Source organism: Carassius carassius, chromosome 21 (assembly GCF_963082965.1).
Source record: "Carassius carassius chromosome 21, fCarCar2.1, whole genome shotgun sequence".
In the NCBI taxonomy this organism is placed as follows: Eukaryota; Metazoa; Chordata; class Actinopteri; order Cypriniformes; family Cyprinidae; genus Carassius; species Carassius carassius.
The window spans coordinates 6,470,802-6,495,612 of NC_081775.1; the positions used below are offsets into that span (position 1 = coordinate 6,470,802).

The 24,811-nt window shown below is 36.2% G+C and overlaps 2 protein-coding genes across 2 annotated transcripts in view; one reads left to right on the forward strand and one right to left on the reverse strand.

The window, feature by feature from the left end:
• LOC132097081 (FERM domain-containing protein 3-like) overlaps positions 1 to 16,529 on the forward strand; it is a 61,498-nt gene extending 44,969 nt beyond the window's left edge. The window contains exons 10-14 of the mRNA XM_059502713.1: positions 2,247 to 2,335; positions 3,303 to 3,377; positions 3,463 to 3,531; positions 5,161 to 5,285; positions 14,378 to 16,529. Coding sequence (XP_059358696.1) covers positions 2,247 to 2,335; positions 3,303 to 3,377; positions 3,463 to 3,531; positions 5,161 to 5,285; positions 14,378 to 15,024 — 1,005 coding nt within the window. The 3' untranslated portion in view covers positions 15,025 to 16,529. The remainder of the gene's footprint in view (positions 1 to 2,246; positions 2,336 to 3,302; positions 3,378 to 3,462; positions 3,532 to 5,160; positions 5,286 to 14,377) is intronic.
• A 4,978-nt stretch (positions 16,530 to 21,507) lies between these two features.
• rasef (RAS and EF-hand domain containing) overlaps positions 21,508 to 24,811 on the reverse strand; it is a 33,943-nt gene continuing 30,639 nt past the window's right edge. Inside the window, exons 15-17 of the mRNA XM_059503119.1 lie at positions 23,847 to 23,966; positions 23,161 to 23,237; positions 21,508 to 22,017 (exon numbers count right to left, since the gene is read on the reverse strand). Of these exons, the coding sequence (XP_059359102.1) occupies positions 21,912 to 22,017; positions 23,161 to 23,237; positions 23,847 to 23,966 (303 nt within the window). The 3' untranslated portion in view covers positions 21,508 to 21,911. The remainder of the gene's footprint in view (positions 22,018 to 23,160; positions 23,238 to 23,846; positions 23,967 to 24,811) is intronic.

Below are 24,811 nucleotides of genomic sequence, written 5' to 3' on the forward strand. Positions count from 1 at the left end.
GGAGGCATCCATGTAAACCACAGCGTGCCTGGAGATCTGATCTAGGGGCATCCTGCCCGGAGAAACGCAAGTTCTGACCACAGGGTGAGGGTTTGGCGACAGGCCGGTGTCACTTGGACCCGGTGAGTGCCCGTCCTTCGAACGCAGACCACAGAAGAGGTCTGTGGCGCGGAAGAATGGATACATGAAAGTATGCGTCCTTCAGGTCGATTGCTGAAAACCAATCTTGGGGATGGACGCACCCAAAAATGCATTTCTGTGTCAACATCTTGAACGGTAGCCGGTGAAGGGCCCGATTCAAAACTCGCAGATCCAAGATTGGGCGTAACTCACCACTTTCTTTTGGGTACAATGAAGCAAGGGCTGTAAAATCTCACATCGGCTGGAGGGACCGGCTCTATCGCGTCCTTCGCCAGTAGGACTGCGATCTCTTCCCGCAAAACAGGGGCATCGGACACTTTCACTGTAGTGAAGCGGATACCGCTGAATTTGGGGGGACACCGGGAGAACTGAATCACATAGCCGAGGCTGATGGTCCGCATAAGCCAGCGAGACGGGCTGGGTAGGCAAGGCAAGGCAAGGCAAGTTTATTTATATAGCACATTTCATACACAATAGTAATTCAAAGTGCTTTACATAAAAGAAAGTAAAATAATCATGAAGAAAAATAATAACAAAAATAAAACAAGAAATTTTAAAACTTTTAAAATGATTAAAACATTTACTTAAAATGAATTTAAAAACAGTTAGAAAAAGATTTTACATAAAAAACAGTGAAAATATAGTGCAATCAGTTCGGATTTTTAGTTCTGAGTTCGCTGACCAGGTGCTTAAAAACCGCACAAGCGGGACCAGCAGAACCACAGCCTTACCCGCAGTGGGGCAGTGAGGTGGAACACGGGACACAACTCGGGCGGCTTGTGAGCAGGCCGAAGTGTGGTGCTAGTGTGGGGTGCAGGGCTCACCTCATTCCACGGGTTGGCAGAGGGTGTGTGAGTAGGGCCTTTGTTGACGCTCTCGAACCAGTGTGCCCAGACACATGAGGCAGCAATCGTGACCATCACCCATTTGCCCGGTAACGACCGCACCCAGAAACGCATGGGTGAAACTGCATCCTTATAATGATGATCCGTCGTCTTTAAAAAGACACACCGGTGAAGCTCTTTTAGAGAAATTTGCTCTTTATAAAATACTCTTTTAGTGCTGAGGCGCACAGGGGAATTGGCCGCTTGCAACACGACAGGGGTAGTGCAGCCTGAAGTGTGCAATCCACTCGACACAGGAACGACCGCTGCTGAAGCGCCGTCTCGCCAACACACAAAGCTTCCGAGAGCGTGCTGAACTCATAGTTCACAGCAGACACAGTTGAGCAGAGCGATACTAACACTCAGCTCTGAAGCGAAAAGCTGGTATGCATTGCACCTGCTGCCTTCTTATATTCACGCTGTGATCAGCAGCAGCTGGATGCAATAATTGTTTAGTTTACACTCGAAGTAGATTGGTCTATCGAAGCAATATCCCATTTTGCGTCGGTCACCGACATGGCGTCGAGAGTGACTGACTGAAAGGGAACACCATCTGTTATCTTAGTGATAAAATATAAAACTGATATCAGAGTTTTTATGCACCATTAAACTGATCTAAACATTCAATTAACTGGCTAACAACTATAATACTCAGGAGAATTGTTTATTGCGACTGTTAATCATAATAAATGTAACTTTTATTGGCCTTTTGAGATTTTCATCATACAGTAGGTTGTTGTGAGTGACTAACAACATTCCACAATCTTTGTCAAATCACAGGTGCACAAATGCACAGCTTCTCGTGGTTAAGTCATTTATTACACTAATGTGAGTCCTTGTAAAACCCACTGCTGTCTGTAGTGTAAACGATGGTTAATAAGTGTGGTTTACATACAGTAGTGTTCGTTCCAGTCAAAGCATCTCTAACCGGTTGACTGACTGTGCCGTTATGAGGTTATATTGATCCGAACTCTCATATTCCCTGCTCTGTTCCCGGTAAAGCTGCCCTGCTGCCCGCACACACATCACTCTCACTAACATGCACACAGATTTGGGTCTCTCATTATTTATGACATTGTGCTCAGATTCCATCTACGTGTAATTTATAGATTTTTTTATGTCCTTACTCATTGTGACCTTCCCAGTTCACTTAAGTTGATTGTATCTACCTTTGCTGTTCCACACATCAATTATTCATTCTTTCCTTTCATCTCTCTGCAGAAGAAACTGGTTCTGACGTTCCACACCTCCACACCCGCAGCCTGCAAGCACCTGTGGAAATGTGCCGTGGAAAACCAGGCTTTTTACAAGTGAGAGTCGTCCTTTCATCCCTCCCTCCCTCCCCCTTTCTCTCTCTTCTTCATAATGAAAATCTAAGTAGCATTTTTTAAATCTTTTTATGCAGTTCCTTTCAAACTAAATAAAAAGGACTCAATGACTTTGTTAAATACAAATGTTTTTGGCATTTTAGATCAGTGCAAAAATGTCTAATAGCAAATATAGTACACCACACCACATTATTTACAGGCAGTATTTTTACAGTCCTATTTTTCATTAGAACTTTAATTTGATGGACTACTGCAACAGTGAGGCCAATATAAGACTAAAACATAATAAAATATAGAATGCGACTCAAAAGTACCATTGTTTGAATGTTTTATGATATCATTCATCAAAAACAAGTGGAGATGTCAGTATTTGAATATATTGTATTGTTAAAGTATATCATTGATATAGAAATGAAAGCTTGAAATATACATTTTGGAGATAGATTTTGCATTCCACGCTAACAGTTACATCTTTACATCTTTCTAATAATGTGACTAAGCTGTGGATCCTGGTAATTATATCAGTATGAGGTCATGGGGACAAACGCAGCACACAGATGGCACGGTTTGCTGAGAATGATCCTGATATAAGTGCCTTGATGTCTTACTCTGTGTGAGGGGTGTTATGTTACTGTTGAAAGCCCTTTAATTAAGAGCCTAAATGCCAGCCAGACAGCAGGCCTGCCTCTGTCAAACAACAACACTCTATTCATATTAACACACACACATCAGTCAGTCAATCACAAGCTGCTTTTATTGGTATGGCCACACTGTAGGAGAAAAGCTGCAGAAGTGATTTAAATATAGCAAAAAGGATTAAACAGAAATGAGAACATTGCTATTTTTTGGCAACAGAATAAAAGCAATTGCATCAGGTTTAAATATAAATGTAGTAGAGGCAAACTGTTGGTTACTGTTTGGTAAACTGTTTTTTTTTTTTCTAATTTAGATGTGCAAAGTCCAGTCAGATCAAGACTGTGTCCAGCAGCAGTATATTTTTCAAAGGAAGCAGATTTCGCTACAGGTGAGGTTGGGCAGTGATCTGGTGGAAGTAAACCATAAGTCAGACAAGCTGATATTTAATATTATTGTTTCTGGTTTGATTTCAGTGGTCGGGTGGCTAAAGAAGTGATTGAAGCCAGTTCAAAGATTCTGAGAGAACCTCCTATTGTACACAGGTCAGCCTCCATATATATATATATATATATATATATATATATATATATATATATATATATATATATATATACTGTTCATATGGTTTAAAAAGGCCACAATATATATATTTAGCCTTTTTTTTCCAGTTTATCTTATTTCTCATCCTTCCAATTAAACAAACTATTTTTGAATTTGTTTTTGATTCTTATGTATGCTATGACAACGATAAATAATAAAGGTATTTCAAAGTGATTCCAGCAACACTTACGGAATGGAGAAGTCAAAATAATCTGAAGGTGAAACTATCAAGTATAATACTTTTTTCAACACACAGACCTTCATCATGGCTAAAAGACTGCAAGAAAAATAAACTTGTTTAAATATAAACAAAGAAAGTAACATGTTATTTTAAAGGACACTTATTATGCAAAATTCTGTTGTTTGAACATAAATGTGTGTTGGCACCCTATAATGATAAAAATCCACCCGCTTTTTAATCCCAATAAATCATAAGCAGTGTCTCAGAACTTACTGATCACAGAATCTCTAAAGTGTGCCATTTTGCAACCCCCACCCACGACCCGGTCCGTTGATGGACACTGCTGTATTAGCAGAGACTCCCTGAGTGAGCCGTACACAACCCACCGTGTTTTTCTTCATGCTAGAGCATTTAAACGCAGCATTCAGATTAGAAATGCTGTCTTATTACATCTGTAGTTGTTGTTCCCTACAGAGCAGTTACACTTTTATTTTATTACTTTTATTTCCACTTTAATTTCTTTCCCAGCTGTTTAAACACAGATATAACCGATGGTGTTTTTCTAACTTATGTGTGTTTTAACATAAAATTGTGTGAAAGAAAACTTAGTTTAGTACTTACATGCCTTGTGACAGCCGCTTTCTGCGCGTGCTTCGGATGTGTGCGCTCAGAAAAATGTATAGCAGAAGTTTAAACTGACATGGCTTTAACACATGATTTCAGCACAATGGACATGATAATCAAAACCAAACAGATGTTTTTTGACACACTGTCTGAGGTATGAGCTGTAAAGGCACAGCACTATTGCGGAAAAGGGAGCGGGGAGCAGCAGCTCATTTGCATTTAAAGAGACATGCACGAAAACAAGTGTTTCTGCTTCCACTCAAAATAGGTATTTTAAAAATGATATAATACATGATCTGTGAGGTATTTTGAGCTGAAGCTTCACAGAGACACATTCCGGGGACATCTCAGACATATGTTACATCTTGTAAAAAGGGGCATAATAGGTGCCCTTAAAGAACTAATTCTCATTAATAACTAGCTTGAATAGTACTAGCATATTGGCTGTTAATTAGTATTTATAAATCAAATATTAATGCGTTATTCTACATGACTATGTATTAGATCCCTTAATCTGACCGCATGTCAAAACTTAACTACATTACTAACTATTACAAAGTAGCAAATTACGAATTTGTTGAGGCAAAAATCATAGTTAATAGTTAATAATGAGAATTGGACCTTAACGTCTTGTATTGGGAACATGATATCATGTCTACATAGTCTACATTAAAAATATACATCAATCAAAATCTTTTTGTTAAAAACTACTCTTTTTTTCTAATTATTATTATTAATTGTTTGTTTGTTTCTATGGCTGTATCAGGTCTCAGTTTGGTCAGAGCAGAAGCTTTACTTCTCTCAGCCATAAACAGCTGATAATGAACATGGAGCCTCTTCTACCAGCACTGAGCTCCAGCAGGGAAAACAGAGTCTCCTCTGCAGACAACGGTAACATGCCTGCGTACATACACACCTTTCTCCACTGTAAAGAACTTTAACCCCTTAACAAATGAAAAGTACTTCTAAAAATACTAATAAAATACTAACAAATATGATCATGATCTAGTCACATTATTATTCTCGGAAACTGTTGTTATCCTAAAAGAAGGTAAAATACCTGATGACGTCCAACATTTTCACCAGATAAATGTAGTTTTTTGTCATACATTTTGTTTATGGTACTACTTATGGCCACTTTATTAGGTACACTTGTTCAACTGCTCGTTAAGGCAAATTTGTAATCAGCCAATCACACATGGTGAGGATGACCTGTTGAAGTTCAAACCGAATGGGAAAGAATAAATTGTTCCTGGGTGACAAACGGCATCAGTAACTAAATACCGTCGCTCTAACGTGATCCCAGTAAGTATCACCTTTGTATCACTTGTATATTTTGCGTGAAAAAAATGTCCTAGAGCACCTTTAAAATAGACAATGTTGCCAGGTATAACACCCTCAGTTCTCCGGGGATCTGTTAGGATTGAGCCGATAAGATGCTGGTATCCGTGGAGACTCCAATCAGAGCTTTAAAAATACTTGTGGATCTCCCAGTAGACAGCATGTTAGCAGTGATTAATACGAGGCCTGCACAGGCTTGAGCTGTCAAAGGTGCGTTAAAGCAATGACACACAATACACATGATTATGAAGATGGAAGATGCTGCTTTAATGAAGTCTGTAAACTGAATCAGTTAGCTGTTTAATCCGGAATCATTCAAGCAGAGTGGACTTGAGCGTTTCATGAAGGGGTCTAGTGATGTGATGAAGCTGTGGTGTCCGTGTGAGGAGATCTGAGGCTGGTTCATCAATGCTAAGCCCTCCACAGATCCAGCTACCAGAGGACAGTACAGGCTTTTTAGGACTGAATGTCACACTGGCCCTTCTCAGAAGTTCCATGTTCATCCTGTTTGAAAACAGACATCACTACTACACTATAAAACATTGTGAAATTTACAGTTAAAATCCGGCAGCTGTGGAAGCTAGAACTTTAGCATAGTGGAAGCTAGCAACATTTTAAGTTTTGCAGACTGGACTTAAATTTACAGTAAAAATGCATTTGATTAACTGATCTAATAGTAATCTACCAACCTACTGAAGGCCCACAATCAGTTTTTAACTTTTTACTGACAACAACCTTAAAAATAGTTGGTAGATTTTTTTTTCTACTGTGAATTATAAGATGTTTAGTTATTGTTAATTTCCAAACTCAAGAAATTTAAGTATTTTACAAAATTACATTAAATGTCTCATTCAATTTATATATATATATATATATATATATATATATATATATATATATATATATATATATATATATATATATATAAAATAATGCAGTATAACATTCATTTATGTTGAGCAAACTTGCTGTTAACCATTAACAGGTTATTAGAATAGGGAACATATTCACCATTAAATATTAACAAACTCCTAATTTTCTGCTTAATAATAGTTAGTAAGGTAGTTGTTAAATTTAGGTATGAAGTAGAGATTAAGGGACCTAAAATATGTTAATGCAGAATAAGGTATTACTATGTGCTTTATAAGTACTAATAAATAGTTAATATGCTATTAATATGCATGCTAATATGCAACTAGTTAATAGTGAGAATTAGTCCTTAAAACAGAGTTTTACCATTTTTACAGTAGCATTATTACATTTGTAGTCTTTTGCCATTTAAATTATGATAATTTTTACAGTACTGTACACTATTGATCATTGATCAGTTAGTTTATTTTACTAACTTTAAACTGGCTAAAAGTCGAGAAATGCACTATAAATCCATTTACCTACTTGTCATGGAAATGTGATTTATTTTTCATTGTTTTTGGTAAACCTTTTGGTGTTTTTGTGGAGCACCGAATCACTGGGATTGAGCTGCAGTGTAGGGTCAAACTGTTTTAGTTTCCACCCTTGAGAACAGTGACTCATACTTGAAAATCTTCAAAGGCTTCGATTTGGTGCAATGAATCTTTCAGCATAATTCATAATTCAAGCTTCTGGATTTTAGTTGAAATTTACAACTCTAGCTGGTGATATCAAGATGGCTTTTGATTAATATGAACCATTTGTTGGCTCACCTCTTAGATATCGCAGTGTCTATTAGATCACTTCATCTCGTTCCGATCTTTGCAGACATGCCTTAACTGCTGTAGGGAGTCAGGTTTTTTTTTAAATCAGACAGCTTTAATGCTGATCTGCTTTGCATTGGAAATATTTAACTTGACTTTGAGTCTCACACCATGTTGTTGTTGTATTTGTGCACCACAATAGTACATTTAGTTTCCATAATTGCTTTCTTTCTTCTGAAAAAAAAAAAAAAAAACTAAAAGAGAAGTTTAGCAGAATGTTCAAGCTGATGTTTTCCATACCTTGAAAGTGGATGGTGATTTAAACTGAAAAAAAAAACCCAAGAAAAAAAAGAGATTCTCAAATCTCATTTGTGGCTTTACAAAATTTCCATTTACTTGTAAGAGCTAGTGTTCATTTTGTCAGCTATTTTTAAATTGAATCTCAGTCTTAATCCTGTGTCAAATGTAACTTTGACTTTTTATTGTTTTATTATGTTTATGAAATATATATATATTATTTTGATTTAATTGCAATGATTGTTGTCACTAGGGAAATTCTTTTTGCATTTCGTCAGAAGTTGCTCTTTCATTCCTGATTGGGGGATTTGATCTCTTGATATCTGGCAACCGCAAACATGAACACTCGCATAATAGAGTCTTGTACAGCACTCTGAAATGTTTTGGCACCACTTTTTTCAACAAAAATAAAAAGGTTTAGGTAATGTTTTTGTTCTTTTAACTACAGTCTTGTCTTTTTTCGTCAATGATATTGCATGTTCATTTAGTTTCAGTTATCGTTTAATGACCTTATTATCGCACCTACCACCATTAGAATTACATTATATTTGTCCCATATTGTCATTAATATACATACTGACTTCAACTTGGACCACCTAATAAATAGACTGCTATTGTTTTGTAAGTATGATGGATAAATTATTTAGTGTACAGGCCATTTCAAGAGTGATAAACACAGTGATAGAAAATATGCATTTTAATATGCATTCATGCATTTTAAATGTTTAAAAATGTGGAAATCACTCATTGCATCACACCATCTCCTGACTGCATTATTATTTGTAAAATAAGGTCTTTATGGAGTGTGTGTATGCATGGTTATAAGTATATAACATTTTAAATTTAATTAACTTTAAAAATTAAAAAGTGTCGTAGCCCTCAAGGGACTATTTGGCCAATCAGCTTATTCCTGCTTAAAAAGCTAAATGCTATTAATAGTGTAAAAAACATCAACTTCGAAGCACATGCTGATTGATGGACTAGCGTTACCCACATTACTTACTACCTTCCATCAACACTACATTCAATGGAGGTAAAATAGTAAAAAATGTACTCGGTTACTAACGTAACCTTGGTTCCCTTAGAAACGGAACGAGTACGGGGAAAAGTGCGACCCTATGGTGAGCAAGCCCGCCCAAAAGGGATGGGGCATCGGGCTATATAAGTGGCTGTTTTACCTAGGCAAACTGATTTTATTCGACTGAAGCAACGACATGAGGTGTCCTTGCGTATAGCATGGCAAAGTATGCAGTACTCGTTCCATATCTAAAGGAACCGAGGTTACGTTAGTAAACGAGTATGTTACCTTTCGATACTACACTCGTACTGCGTCATAAGCTGTTAGGCTGATACGCTACGGGGACAATACAATCACGCTGTGCTATCAGGAATGACAACTGGGTATTCACCCAGAGCACTTAAGAAGGGCTTATAACGAATACGTAAAATATCCCAGACCAGTCAGGGATGTAATTACACCAGTCATCTTGTTGATCTTCTACAGTTCAGGCGCCAAGGGGCTTGAGAGCGTGTAGGGGAAAGGCTAACCCCAGGGATCCGGACGCAGTCAGGAGTGGTAAGAAAGCGCAGAGAGCTCGACATACAGCCAGCATTTCCAGGCAGTTGATATGGAGCTTGCGTTCTGTACTCGTCCAGACACCAAAGGTCAGATGGCCTTCGCACAGGGCTCCTCAGCCTGTCTTGGAAGCATCTGTGAAGATGAATTTCCACCTGCCAACTATCCCCACTGCTGCCTCATGCTTGTACTAGCTGGGCCTCGTCCATGGGGCCAAGGTTGCACTGCACGGTTGGCTCACCTTGATCATGTGGCGACCATGTTGCACGCTCTGGCGAGACTACGGCCCTCATATGGGTCTCAGAGGGGAGAGAGCCGCATCTATGCACTTCGTAAAAGTGTTCGAATCTCAGAAGCGCCTGTGATGGGGGACTATCTGGATGTGAAAGTAAGTATCTTTTAAATCCAGGGAAAAGAACCAGTCCCCTGGGAGTATTTGCGCGAGGATCTGCTTCAAAGTTATCATTCTGGATGAGTGCTTTATCAGGGCACGGATCAGATGCCTTAAATCGAGGATGGGTCTGAGACTGCCATCCTTTTTTCGGGATGAGGAAGTACCGGCTGCAGAATCCTGACTCGCTCTGCACTGGGGGGACCACTTCTATGGCCCTTTTTGCCAGCATAGATTTTACCTGTGAGGGAAGGACATGCACATTCTCGCCTGTCACAGAGGATAGGACCACACCGTTGGATAATGGGGACCGCCGAGCGAACTGCAGTACGTAACCTCATTTTATTGTTTTCAACACCCATTCTGACACTCCGGGGATGGTCTGCCATGCCTCGGCCTGCATGGAAATAGGTTAAATAGTTTTGGCCACTGAGTCGCTGTAAGGAACTGTGGTGCTCCTAAATAGTGGAAGAGGAAATTTGCTCTCTTTTTGAGTATGTTTGTGTTCTACTGAATCCGCTGTAACAGCGGTGCAGCCAGGGCACTATGTTGGGCTCTGTGCAGGCAACAAACACATCGCTTCGGGCACCCGGAACATAATGGGGTGATGGGAAGGTGAACTGAGGCAATTTGGAGGTTGGTCCGGCCGCAGCAGGACTTAGCCTCCCCCTTTTCCAGCACTATTTTGGGCCGGGGCCCTGTCGCTTCGGAAGTGGGTAGCCTTTTACCAGGCTGCTGAGTCGGCGCTGGCTTGGGGCAACTCGAGGCAGATGAAGATAAGCACTTAGGAAGAAAGTGTTGCATAGCCTGGGACAACTTTTGTTGTTTCTTAACACACTTAAGTACACTTAAAAATGTGCGCTTTGAATTAATGTCAAATTTAAAGTTTTTCTTTAGAAGTACACTTCAAAGTTTAATTTTAATAAACTTCTGTTGTGCTTTAAGTATGTATACTTTTTATATTTTTTACTGACATGGTAAAGTACATGTAAAGTAATTAATTACAACTTTAATTGTAGTGTGTTATTTAAACATTACAATTAAAGTAAAATATACTAAATTGCAACCTCATCTTTAATATCTAATTGCATATTTAAATAAATGACATACAAGTTTCAATAGCAATGACATTAAAGTATATTTTAGGCTTGACATTAAGCACTACATTTTAAACAATTTAAAAAACAATAGAAGTAATCATGAAATTACATATGAAGATGTACTTAAAGCAGGACGCCTCAAAACTGGGCACGTGTGATGTCTGCTGGCTGTACTGTACTCTGGACTGGATCTTTTCTCCATAATCAGACGCTGTGATTAGCAAAGCCTTGTGCTATGAATGATGTGGTATAAATAGCTCATCCTGCATTTGGGCTGATCCGGCCCCTAATGCCCCGACTTTGTTCACATGTCCACTCTTCGGTGAAGTAAAAAGGCCAGCAGGACCCCATCCTATGAGCCTTAACCCATCCAGAAGAGCCAGGGACAGTGTTTGACATCACTAAAGCTAGCAGGAGCCGTGAGTTTGAGGTGGATTGAGAGGGAGGTGTTGATATGGAGGTTCTCGGAGAGCAGGGGGAGCGTGTGGTGGGTTGTGAAAAGGTTGCTGAGGAAGGTTTGCGGGAGGAAGATGTAGAAAAGGTTCTGGATGAATGTTTGGATGAGCGAGGAGATGCCATGCGCTGTCAGGTGAAGATCACCACATGTCACAACCTGCAGCTCCGCATGGCCAACTACACAGCGAGAGACGTCTACGTGCGGCTGCTCGGCCACGGAGACCACATCTCAGGAACCGGTACGGAAGCTTCAGAAATCATGATTTACCAACGCTTACATCTGATAATTGTGATCGTACAGATGGATTAGATGCAGGATAATTTCCACATAATTTCATTGAATAGCAATTTTACGTCAATCTGAAACGCATCCCAAAGTGAACATTTTGTCATCCTTTACTTACCTCATATCATTCCAATGTTGGGGGAAAAGAGATGTTTTGAAAAAGGTCTTATGTGTATTTTTGTCCATTTTATTGTTAAAATGGACACATTTTATATTTTTGATTTTATATTACATTCGTCAAAAATATATTTTTTTATGTTTTATGTCATTCACTCACCCATCGTTCCAAACCCGTATGAATTTCTCTCTTCTGTTGTGTAACAGATGACGGTAGCCATTTACGGTATGTTCTTTCCATAACGCTGAAACAAAATGAATCGCTAAAGAATTACTAAACCACAACATCATAGTAAATTAGTTTAGTCATTATATTATTATTTCAGGAGGTCAGGTTTTCACAAAAAGGACAGATTTACATTTTTGTTAAATGAAGATACATATGAATTTATAAATGTCTTAATATTTGGATTTTTTTTGGGACGTTCTTATCAACTAAAATGCTATTCTCAGCAACTAAAATAGTACAATTGAGTGAAATAATGACTACTAAATTTTACTATTTTAGTTGCTGAGAATAGCATTTTACCAAAAGACAATCTATGTCTACAGATATTATTATTTTTATTATTTATTTATTTTAAAAGTTAATGTTAATATGAGTGATTTATCTAGTTCTTTGTACTTTGCTTTGATGACACATAAAAGGAGGGGAGGGCATGTCAACTTCTGTGTCTCTTTTCTTTGTCTTTTATGTCTTTCACATTCTTTAGGAGAATCTCCCTCATATTTAGTTTGTGTTGCATCTAACTGTTGCCATGGGAGCCATGATGGTCTGTTGCTAGTGACGACAGTTTCCTCCCCCTGGGTTAAATGGCACTTTATGTGTCGCTATGGTGACATCTTCTCTTTGCCCATGTGTCTGCATCTACTGACTTCAGTGTGTTTCTGTGTACGCTGTTCAATAGAGAACTCATGATTATCCAATTACTTTGACTAATATTACATTTCAGGAGCTGTTAAGCGGCAGTGAGTGCTGATGCCTTGAAATCTGGTACATCCTGGCTTTTTTTATGTTTTTCATCCAACAATCGAGTTTTTATCTGAAGAGATGTGCATTATTTTTTGACAGTACAGTATGTTAAATGTCACAGTGAAATGAGAGGATGGTTAGGTCAGAGGACATTGCAGAGCTCTGTGTGTGTTAGAGAATAGTTGCATGGAGAAGGATCGACGTCACTGACGACTTATCCGGGAGACTCGTCTTAATCCATACTAGTCTGGGAGCTGGGTCTATATTTAGACCAGACTTGTCCAAAGAACAGGCTACAGCTGTGCCTCTCAACTGCTGGATAAACACACACACAACATATACACCAGAAGAGCAGTAGATGTGAAATCTTTAGATATGTTCTTTAAAGTATTTGATTGAATTCTCTCTCTCTCTCTCTCTCTCTCTCTCTCTCTCTCTCTCTCTCTCTCTCTCTGTGTGTATAAACATTTCATAACTTAAAAGTTAACTAAAATGAACTGGAAATTAATTATTTTATTTAAGTTATTAGCTTTAATTGACACTAATAAAAAAATTACCTGAAACAAACATATATACAAATTTTTAATAAACAAAACTTTATACAAATGACAAAAGCACACAATTAAATGACACAGTTTAAAATAAAAACTAATAAAAACTTAATCATAATAGTAATAAAAACTACTAAAATATTTTGTGCCAAACCCATTATATTCAAAATGTTTTGGGATTTAATTTTACAGTTTTTTAAAGCAAAAAATGTCCTGATTAATATATCACAAATATTCTTACTAATCATTAGTATTCTTAGTATAAGTGCTGCAAATTGTCACAACACATCCAAAGACAGAAACGCACTGCAAATTCTCATAAATTATTCAGAATTTAATGTTTCTCCCTAATTCATCAAACTCGCCAAAGATTTGCATTTTTAAATTAAAGTAACATCTAAGAAATAATTTTGGTATCAGGACAGTATATTTATAATGATGCTCTCAGCCACCATTACAAAATCATCAAATATACAGAAAAGAAAATAAGACCACATGCTTTCGATCATTTCATTGCCTTCAGAAGATCCAGATGTTGCAATATTATGTTGAAAATGTGTCTTGTGGAATTTTCCCAGTTTTTTAGAGAGGGGAATGTGTTAGGGTAACAGGACTGAGTGAAAACCTGGGGACATGACTAAAATGTATATTTTATCCAAAATATTATACATTTATTTTGAAATAAATGTATTTAAATCACAGCTGGGATATGAAGGTACACAAAAAGGCTAAATAAAAATGATTTCTGAAGGATTTTAAACATTATATTTCATGTTAAAATGTAGCGTTAGGCACTGGGGACATGTACCTGAACAGATGCTATATTTTCTGTTTAAGGTCGTTTTTAATATATACATTTTTTTGCTGAAATTTGCTGGAAAATGTTATGCATGTTTGTAGCTATAATGTCCTGGTATGTTCTTCAGGAAATGTTGAAATGTCCATGAAAAATTAATCTTAAAGGGACAGTTCAGCCCAAAAAAAATAAAAAATTTGGTAAGGGTATTTTAAAGAATGTAGGTGACCAAACACTTAATGGTCTCCATTGACATCCATAGTATGTTTCCATTATGTGGAAGTCAGTGTGGACCAGAAACTGAATAAATATCTTCTGATTAAATTATTATTATTAGAATGTGTTTTTCTTTTGGGGGGGGGGTGTGAACTGTCTCTTTAAGGGTGAACTTTAAGTGATTAAAAAAGCCAGTTGTTCACTCTGCAGGACTCTCAGCTTTGAAAGACTCGGTTCATCTGTCCCCACTGAAACCATCGGTCACTCCTGAGGAGGTGGAGATGGAGGAGAGGGAAAACCACGTTCTGGACAGACACGAAGACGAGGCAGCCAACAGGACGAGAGCGGATGAGGAAAGGAGAGAGATACACGTAGACCAAGAAGATGAAGTGTGCGCGGATCTCACCATATCTGACACAGCGTACAGCCCGTGTGCCAGCATGGTGCCCACGCCGGTGGAGGAGAGCCAGGGCGACCTAGACCTGCTGTTCCAGAGTCCCGCCCGCCTGCTGAAGGAGCTGCACGCCGACCCAGAGATCCAGCTGGAGCTCCAGGCTGAGAGGGAAGTGGCCAGAGTGGCGTTGGGTCAGTCGCTGTGCAGCCCGTCGAGTGGACGGCAGCAGATACAGGCATGTCTGCGCAGTGCCGCCCGTCTGGTGGTGATGGCCACGGGTCTCCTCATGATTGTGCTTCCCCTCCTGCTCGTGCTGCTGGAGTCGGACCTGGACGTCTCATTCTTGCATGACATCCGACAGACGCCTGAGTTTGAGCAGTTCCACTACGAGTACTACTGCCCCCTGCGTCGCTGGTTCCTCTGCAAACTGGAACTCTTGATGGAGCAGCTCTGGGGCAACTGAGGGTCAGTGGGGAATACAGGGAACGAGGGGCGGGGATATAACGGACAGGACAGAACAGGTTTGCTCTCCTACATCACATGATTCATTCATTTACATCTTTTGCAGATCACGCCGATACGTTCTCGTAGCAGTAATGGAGCCAGTTTCCTAGCACTTGCGCTGTAGTTGTCTAGTGTCTATCAGACAGCAACACGAGCCTTTAAATGGTTCATTAAAGCTGTATGACTTGCACATCTTTGGTAGAAATGCATTGGAACATCATACATTTCACCAATGATGGATATGTATGCTTTTTCAATATCTTCATTCATTTCATCTGCCTGTTGTCATAAACTTAAAAAAAAAGAGTGTCAGTCAGGGTCCAAAATTAACAATGGTAATTGAATTTTCTGGACATAAAAGATTTTATTTTAATTAATTTTATTTTACAGGTTTTTCTTAGTTTTTGGTGTTCCTGTGACTATTAATAAGCCCCTTTCTCTCTATATACAGTCCTTTTTTTGTTTTTTGGAAAGAAATCAATACTTTTATTCAGAAAGAAAATTCTATTATTTTACTAGAGTCAACTCTTTTAAATTGACTCTTTGACTTTGTTTCTCATATTTCTGTTTTGCTGGCTAAAGAGCAGAAATGTTATACCACATGGCCTCCTAGCGTAGTTTGTCTTGTACAGTATTTCTTTGATTTGATTCACTTATAATCAGCGATGGTCACTATTTAAATGAGTTAAGTAAATTGGCCTGTAAAACAGCAACAAAAAAGTTTGCTTATCCATCAAAGCCAATTTTAATTTACATGTGATGCTTTCTAAAGTTAATTGTGGACCCTGATGCCGGTTTAAGTGTGAAATCCTGTATAAACACATGTGAAAAGTCAATTTCAAATTATTTGATTTTTTTTTTGACCCAGTCAACCTCCATAAGAACACAAAAAATGCACGTCAAATGTAGAAGAGGCACGGACAGGTAATGAGCTCAGACCTGCTTCCCTAAATCAAGACTTATTTTCTTAAAAACCAAATCACAGCTATTAAGACTAGCAGATTCTGACCTCATAACACTGTATTGGAATAAATCTCTGCCTCTTGCAGAGCAACACACACACAGATATGAGAGAGAGGGCAAGCTATACATGTTAAAACTCAATATCTGTTTTTAAAATTTTATAAATTTTTATGTGACGCTTACAGTTACTTATATTTTTTCAGCAAAAAAGCTTAAGTTTTGTTATTTAAGCTGATTTACACTAAAAGTAGGTGGTGTATAAATATTTTTATCACCAACAAATTTACCTTAAAATGCTGTGCTGTGTTTTTATATAGAATAGCACAAAGTATAAAAATGTTTTTTTTTTTTCTTTTTCAGATTTTCAGATGTCATGAGCAGATGTCATAGCAGGTTGCAAGTACATTTGAGAGGCTCTTAACTAACCACTGCAATCTCACAACATATAGTACATTAACACAAAATACATTTAAAGAAGATGCACGAAACCACCACAAATCCAAATATTTCACACATATAAAAAAAAAAAGTGTTGTATCAATATAATTTGGTGGAAGTCAAATGATTGAACGTATTCAAACAATGAAAGTGCAGCTAATAAAATGTAATTTACAAACCATTTTCATTTGGCCCCAAAAAGTTGTCAATGGAAAACTAGATTTAATTTGCACAACTTGCTTTTATTATTATTTTATTATTATTTAACTTTTTACCTTTTCTGACTTTTTTTTTCATAATTCTGAGTTCATATCTCATAATCCTGACTTCAGAATTGCGAGATATAAACTCATAAATTTGAGAAATAAATTCTTAATTACAAGATACATGCTCTGCAATCTAAGGAAAAGTGTCTAATTTGTGAGATATAAACTCGCAAATTTGAGGAAAAGAGTCTGAATTGTGAGATATAAACATATTTGAGGAAAAGAGTCTGAATTGTGAGATATAAACATATTTGAGGAAAAGAGTCTAAATTGTGAGACATAAACTTGAAAAATTGAGGAAAAGAGGCTTAATTGTGAGCTATAAACACATTTGGGGAAAGAGTCTGAATGGAGAGATGTAAAAAATTTGAGGAAAGAATCTGAATGGTGAGATTTAAACTTAGAAATTTAAAGAAAAATGTCTGAATGTTGAGATATAAACTTGCAAATTTGAGGAAAAGAGTGAATTGTGAGATATAAACTCACAAATCTGAGGAAATTAGTCTGCATTATGAGATATAAACTCGAATATTTGTGGAAAGAGTCTGAATTGTGAGATGTAAACTCACAAATTTGAGGAAAAGAGTCTGAATGGTGAGATATAAACAATTTTGAGGAAAAGAAGCTAAATTGTGAGATATAAACTCAAAAATTTGAGGAAAGAGTCTGAATGGTGAGATTTAAAATTACACATTTGAGGAAAAGAGTCTGAACGGTGAGATATAAACCTGCAAATTTGAGAAAAAGAGGCTAAATTGTGACATATAAACCTGCAAATTTGAGGAAAAGAGTCTAAATTGTAAGATATAAACTCGCAAATTTAAGGAAAAGAGTCTAAATTATGAGATATAAACTGACAAATTTAAACAAAAGAGCCTGAATGGTGAGATGTAAACAAATCTGAGGAAAAGATGTTCAATTGTGAGATATAAACTCACAAATCTGAGGAAATTAGTCTGCATTATGAGATATAAACTCGTAAATTTGTGGAAAGAGTCTGAATTGTGGGATATAAACTCAAAATTTTTAGAAAAAGAGGCTAAATTGAGATATAAACAAATTTGAAGAAAAGAGGCTAAATTGTAAGATATAAACTCACAAAATTTGAGGAAAAGAGTCTGCATTGTGAGATATAAACCGTTAAAATTGAGGAAGGAGTCTGAATTGTGAGATATAAACGGGCTATTGTGAGAAGTCAGAATTGCCTTTTTCATATTTTACTTTTATTCATCTATTTTTTTTGGAAAAAAAAAATACAATAAAATTGCAAAATGTAAATTTAAAAATTCTGAGAAAAAAACTCTGAATTGCAAGTTGTACTAGCATACTGCAATTGCAACATGTTTTGCATAATACCAAACCTAAAGAACCTGTGAAGACTTGCTCCATTTACATTTTTTACGTATTTAATTAAATCAAAGCTCGTACATGACCTGATTACATTTGTGTTTCCTTCAGAGGTCCAGGATGAGACTGATGTCTTCTGGACTGGCCGGTTCACAGCGCAGCATATTAACTAATCAAATTAACAAAGCTACTTGTCATGTCACATCTGTTGCTGAGGTGATAGCAAAAGGGCTAATGACACATTTCTGTCAATGCATCACGCTCAACAGATTTGTAGTTTAAATCCAATTCAACATAAACCCAGATCACTTATATTTAATGTCTAACAGCAGGTGGCGCTCTCAGGAACGAATGTCAAATACTGAAGGATCTTTATTTTCTGATAAAAAAAATTAATAAATAAAACAAAACAAATATGCATATTAGCATACAGGCATTTATATAGATACATTACCGCAAAGTAGATATGTGATTGCTATTGTATGTTATTTGTGGATCATGTGGTTTATATTCATAGACTCATATTTAATCCCCATTACAATGTGTGCATCATCAAATCAGAATCATACTGCATACACCTGTGATTCTATCAGTATTCATCAATGTAAATTAATATATCTTTTTCTGATATATCATGAATACATTTTCTTTTTAAAGATCATACTGTATACACTACCAGTCAAAAGCTTAGACACAGTTAAATGAATTTGTCACGATTTGTCATAAATTGTTAATTTTGATTTGTATGTAAATGTAATGAACTAAAATTCATATAGATTTATTAACATTGATTCATAATGATATTTCATTGATATTAATATTTAACCTCCCCCTACAAACAATTAACTTATTAATTAATTACTTATGGGTTTATATTAAGTTTCTTTAACTACGATGTATTAAACATTTAATAAGGCATGTAATAAAATGCACTTACTTTATACATGCATGTTTTTACATTGCACTTTTATTAAAAAAAAATAATAATACCTGCATATAAATACATATATAATTATTTTCTGTAATTCTATTAATAATTACAATGTTTTTTTGCTAAACAACATGAACACAATAAGTACATTTGTAATTCATTCATTAATTTGAAGTATGTAGTAGTTAGAAACACTGAAAAGTGGGGTGTAATATTTTATTAATTTTAAACAATTGAATTTTGACCTAATGTCTTATGGATAATTGCTTTGTAAAATTTTAATTCAGAGCCAATACTAACAGAAAATGAAAATTTTAATTAGATTTATTTTTTATTTAATGCCTTGTTATTTGGTCACTTACGCAATTCCTACACTTCCATTTGCGTTCTTTCATAGTTTCAATGACTAATTAATTATGATTAACATTTTATTAACGCAAAAGTGTGTCCATACATTTCTCCGGTAGTGAAAACATCCACAAAAACAAATGTGTACATTAAAACACAGACTAGGTCTCTTTGAGTTCCATTCTTCTGCATGTAAAACATCTGTAAATACTGTGAAAAGAAAACATTCTCATCCTTCATGTGTATTCAGCTAGCTTAAAAAAGTCGTATTTGTATATGATCATAGGACTATGAAAAGGACATGATGGCTTTATTCTATTGTGTTGTGTTCAGGTTTCTCTGGATTTTCAGCTCAGGGTTGAGTCATATTTATTGATAGATTCAATAGGCAGTCAATAATAGAAATACACCATCGATGCTTTGTTCTGATGCTGCTGTCAATGTTGTGGTTTTCATTATAATAAAATCATCACATATGTGGAAAATGTAAATAATAGATAGTCATGCTTTATGCTTTAATGTGTGCTATCATGACCGATGAAAGCAGAGAAGCAGTGGCCACATTCAATCAATCTGCTAGAGGAAGCCAGAGCTTCAGTGACAGACAGACTGTGATCTTCATTCGTTTTACAGCAGGTTGATTGAATTTGCCCATTAACCTTATCTCTTATCACATATCGTAGTGTGGCAAAATATAGATGTCAAAACTCATTGTAATTGGCCAGAGGGTGAACATATTTCGTATAGCATTCAGAAATGTTATGCACTGGGATTTATGTTTATTGTTTTTATAGCCTTGCTATTCTGTTGCATGATGGGACCCCAAGACTAATTTAACCAATTTCTTTGTTATATGTTTGGTAGAACTGTGATTTATTTGCCTACAAACATACAAAACTGAACACTGGTAGAACTGGAAAATCAAAAGACTTTTTATTTTTTTTATTATTTAGTTGTTTTTTTTATCCCAGCATTTGCTGAATGAACAACACAATTGTCATGTTTTCAAATGTTCATTAGCAAGTCATGTTTCTGGTGAATTCTTACAAAGAATGTCATATCAGGATTATTATGTACCCCAAAATCTATTTTATTTAAAAAATAAATTGTAAATTGTAAAAATCGCATTGTAGAAGAAACAAAAACATCGATTGCTCTCATTACAGTAATGTCAATTTTTTTTTTTTTTTAATGTGTTTTCAGGATGAAATATGATATGGAAAAGGATAACAGTTTAGAGTTGACTTAATTGTATATGCTGTGATTAAAACCAGTTGTCTATTAACGGAAGACAAAAAAAAAAAAAAAAACGGCAACATTCACCAATTCTTGTCATTTACTTTGAGATCTTTATTAGGGTTTATTTAAAAACTGCTAATAATATAATAAAAAAAAGAAAATATGCAAACTAACTGAACATCTGGAAAAAGCCTGTACGTTTTTTCTTTTGTTGTTGTTGTTGTTTTTTTGAGGTTTGAGATCTTGAGTGTTTGGTGATTTCACGGTGTATGTGAATTGTGTTTTGTTTGCATGTTTAGCAGCATTATAAATGTTTCAGTTTAAAACAGCCTGTCATTTAATTTCAAAATACAACTCTGGGAGTATAAATATATATATATATATAAAAAAAATCAGTTCCCAGATTCACTGGGAATCGCCTTATTAAATTTGTAAAGTGATTTTTGATTGTTTTTATGTACAAAAATAATAATAATTGTTTTATATGTTAGTACTGCCACAATAAAACTGGAGTGAAAACATTGCAATCTTTTTATTTTTGCTTAAGATTTGAAATTTAAACCATCATGAAAATGAAACATTTCTGATAGATAACAGTGAAATGACAACATGACAAAAGAAATACAAACAAGACATTAGGATTCAAATCTTACTCACGTCATTCTAACTGATTTAACAAATGTTTTCCTGCAAGAAAATATTTTTATTGTAAAAAGTGTGCGCTGTTTATTATAGAATATAACATAACATATGTAGTGAGCATTAAAAAGCCAACATTGCTGTGATGAATTGCATAAAGCAATGATAATATCCTACCTGACAAACTTTTCACATTATTTCAATCAACTTTCAAATACCACACACATACACACACACACACACACACACACACACACACACACACACACACACACACACACACACACAGTCCCATACACACCCTTTTCAATGATCCTATAACACATTACAGAACTATTATTCTTTTTCACTAAGCTAAAGGAAGATTTCATGTAATAAATAAAGTCAAAATGCAGCATCCAGAGCTCTGTAAGCCTGAGTGTCTGTTCACTCCATATGCTACTAATATGCTACTAAGAAGCTGTGAAATTGAGGGCTGTTAAAGGCAATGCATGACACACAGTGATCTGCTTCAACAAGTGACTCGTCATTTAAAAATACAAAATCAGAGACAGTCCCGAGGACAAAACTTAGCACAGTCAAAATCGCTAAATGTTATTTCCCATCTGAATAGATGAATGGTTAAATAATTGATTAGCTGTGTGCAGAAGCCTTGTCGTGTGACATCAACATGGATCAGCCCATGCAGCAATTAGGGTTGGACATCTTTTTGCTGTGATTTCCAGACAGTTTGGCCACAGATATGGGTTCCTTGTACTCATCAGCATGCTTCGTCACCTCTCTGAAGTGCAGGACAGACAAAACATTCACCAGTATTCACAGTTTTGGTTTTCAAATGTAATATTATGCTAATATGTAAGTATAATGCTGGGAATTTGGTAACAGTAGGAAAAATCAGGTTCACAGCAATGTTGTTGTTTTGTCTTGAGTAATAAATCCTTTCCACTCTCCCTAAATGCTTATTGATGTTGATTTATTTGTATTTTTATCTTATTAATTAAATCTATTATTCATTATATATATATATATATATATATATATATATATATATATATATATATATATATATATACATACACACACACACACACACACACACACAATTTATTCAGCTTATTCCTCTCATTTGTAATTTTGTTATATACACTAAAAAATTGTTAAAGTTTAATATATTTAGTTCATATTTAAAGTTATTTTTTTTAAAGTTTACATTAAAACATTTCAATGCATGGTTGTGCCCAAAGTCTGTGAGCAATTATGTTAAATAAACATTATTTTAATTGAACAGCCAAAGGTAAATGCCAAGTTTTCTCATGTGAACTGAAGACAGAAACTTGCTGCATAAGATACCATAATAAGGCATGGCAGTCATAGGGACATGTTATTATTCACTTCACAAAGTTTCGTCGAGGCATTATAAACTCAATAAAACTGCTGCCCTCTTGTGCTTGGCTTTAATATTACAAACGATACTGTATGCAGTCAGTTCATCTGAAAGCTCTTTATCGGTGAATCTCACAAAACCTGCTATCAAGAATATGTGTCCAAAGTAATATTTTGATATTTTGCTTGATATTTACTATATGAATTGCATCACTGCTTTACACACACACACACACACACACACACACACACACACACACACACACACACACACACACACACACTTATATATATATATATATGTGTGTGTGTGTTTTATTATTATTATTCAGTAAAATTAAATTACTATCATAAAAAAATATGTATTTAAAAAAAAAGTTTTGGGGAAAAATATGTATTATTTATTTATTTATAATTTTTTATATATATTTTTGCTAAATTCTTCTCAGTTTATTTGGTCTATTTCAGTTTGCAAATCAGATGTAGACTAATATGTAAATCAGATTTAAAACTTTCTTTTTGAATCGGGAGCAGAGCTTACCTGGCTAAATGAAGAACAGCCTCAATGATGTTGGATCCATCCTTTGCACTCGTCTCACAGAATAAGGCACTGTATGTCTGAACACAGACAGCAGCCACAGTTTAACCCTTATACTAACAAAAAAAATGTTCTTTCATGTGTAGGTGGCAATGTTTTGGATAACTGAAGGATTAATTCAAATCAACAACTACAGACAAAATTGAAAGAACAGAAAAGTAAGTTCACCTAAAAAAAAACCAAAAAAAAAAAACATCATCATTTAATCTCCCACGTTTGTTTCAAGGAATACAAGCAGAAGAAATTTTTAATCCAGGCCACTATCCGAGAAATATCCAAAAAGCACAATTCTTCCCAAGCCCATGATTGTTTTGTGTGACAAATTAGACTTCAGGAATATAAAGCATTAGACATACAGACTATTTGTTATGGAGCGTTCATGGTGTTCTAGGGCCTTTTTGAAACTGGAATACTTCAGTCTTTGTTCATGGTAAACTGCAGTTAGCATGAGGGTAAATTAATAATTTTAAATTTAAATTAAATTAATATATAATTTAAAATTATAATTTACCCTCATGCTTTTACAGTTTGCAGTTTGCAGTTTACCATGAACAAAGACTGAAGTATTCAAGTTTTAAAAAGGCCCTAGAACACCAGAAAGCAACAGTGGATAAAGCCTGGGCACTAACCATGGCCAGTTTTTCTCCGTAGCTGGTTGGAATGCAAGTAACTCCATTCAGAAGAGCTTCCTTCCTCAGATCTGTTTTGTTCCCCACAAGCATGATGGGAATGTCATCCTGGGACACATCCTGTACCAGAAAATGATCACAATCAGTATCTATTCAAACTGAACCAGCAACATCATACATTGTAATGTTTCTATAAAGGTGCAGTAAGTAATATTGACAGCCAGTGGTTGAAATGAGTTTTGCAGTCCAAATTAAAAATATTGGAAGAAAATGGTTTCTCCTCCCCGCTTCCACGGGTTGCCAGATGGAGTATAAGCAACAGGAACAAGCATGATTAACAGTTACAATGTAAGTTGCTGAGTTGATTTTTTTGACCAAGCCCAGGAGGTGGCCATACCCCTAGTAGAGGGGGGTTTCACTCCAATAGGGCACTCAGATCTCACTGACGCATAAGCCAGGGCTATCACATCAACTATCCAGCGGCATAATATTTGCTTCGTAACTAGCATCCCTTTAGAGCAGCCTCCAAAGCACACATTGCTTTGCTATGACTGACACAATTGGCTAAAGCACTCCACATTAAGTCCTGAGGGCCTGCACCGGGCAAAATAAGTTAGCTCCCTGCTCATCCTCTAAGGAGGGGAGAGTTATCAGAGTGATGGATTCCGCTACAGTATTGCTACCTTCATGGACCAGGAGCAGAATGATGGTCTGCACTTGCACAAAGCCCCCCAACTTGATTTGGAGGCATCTGTCGTAACAACCCTCCTTATGGAGGTCAGTCCCAATTGGATGCCTGTCTGATACAGGCAAGGAGCCTTCCAAGGGACTACAGCTGAGACACAGTGATGGTCCACCTTTAGGTGAAAGCATCCCAGATGCCAGGCGTGGGATGGGAAACGGGCTTTTAGCCAGTACTGCAGGGGCCGGATATGGGGCAGTCCCAATGGTATCACAGAGGATGC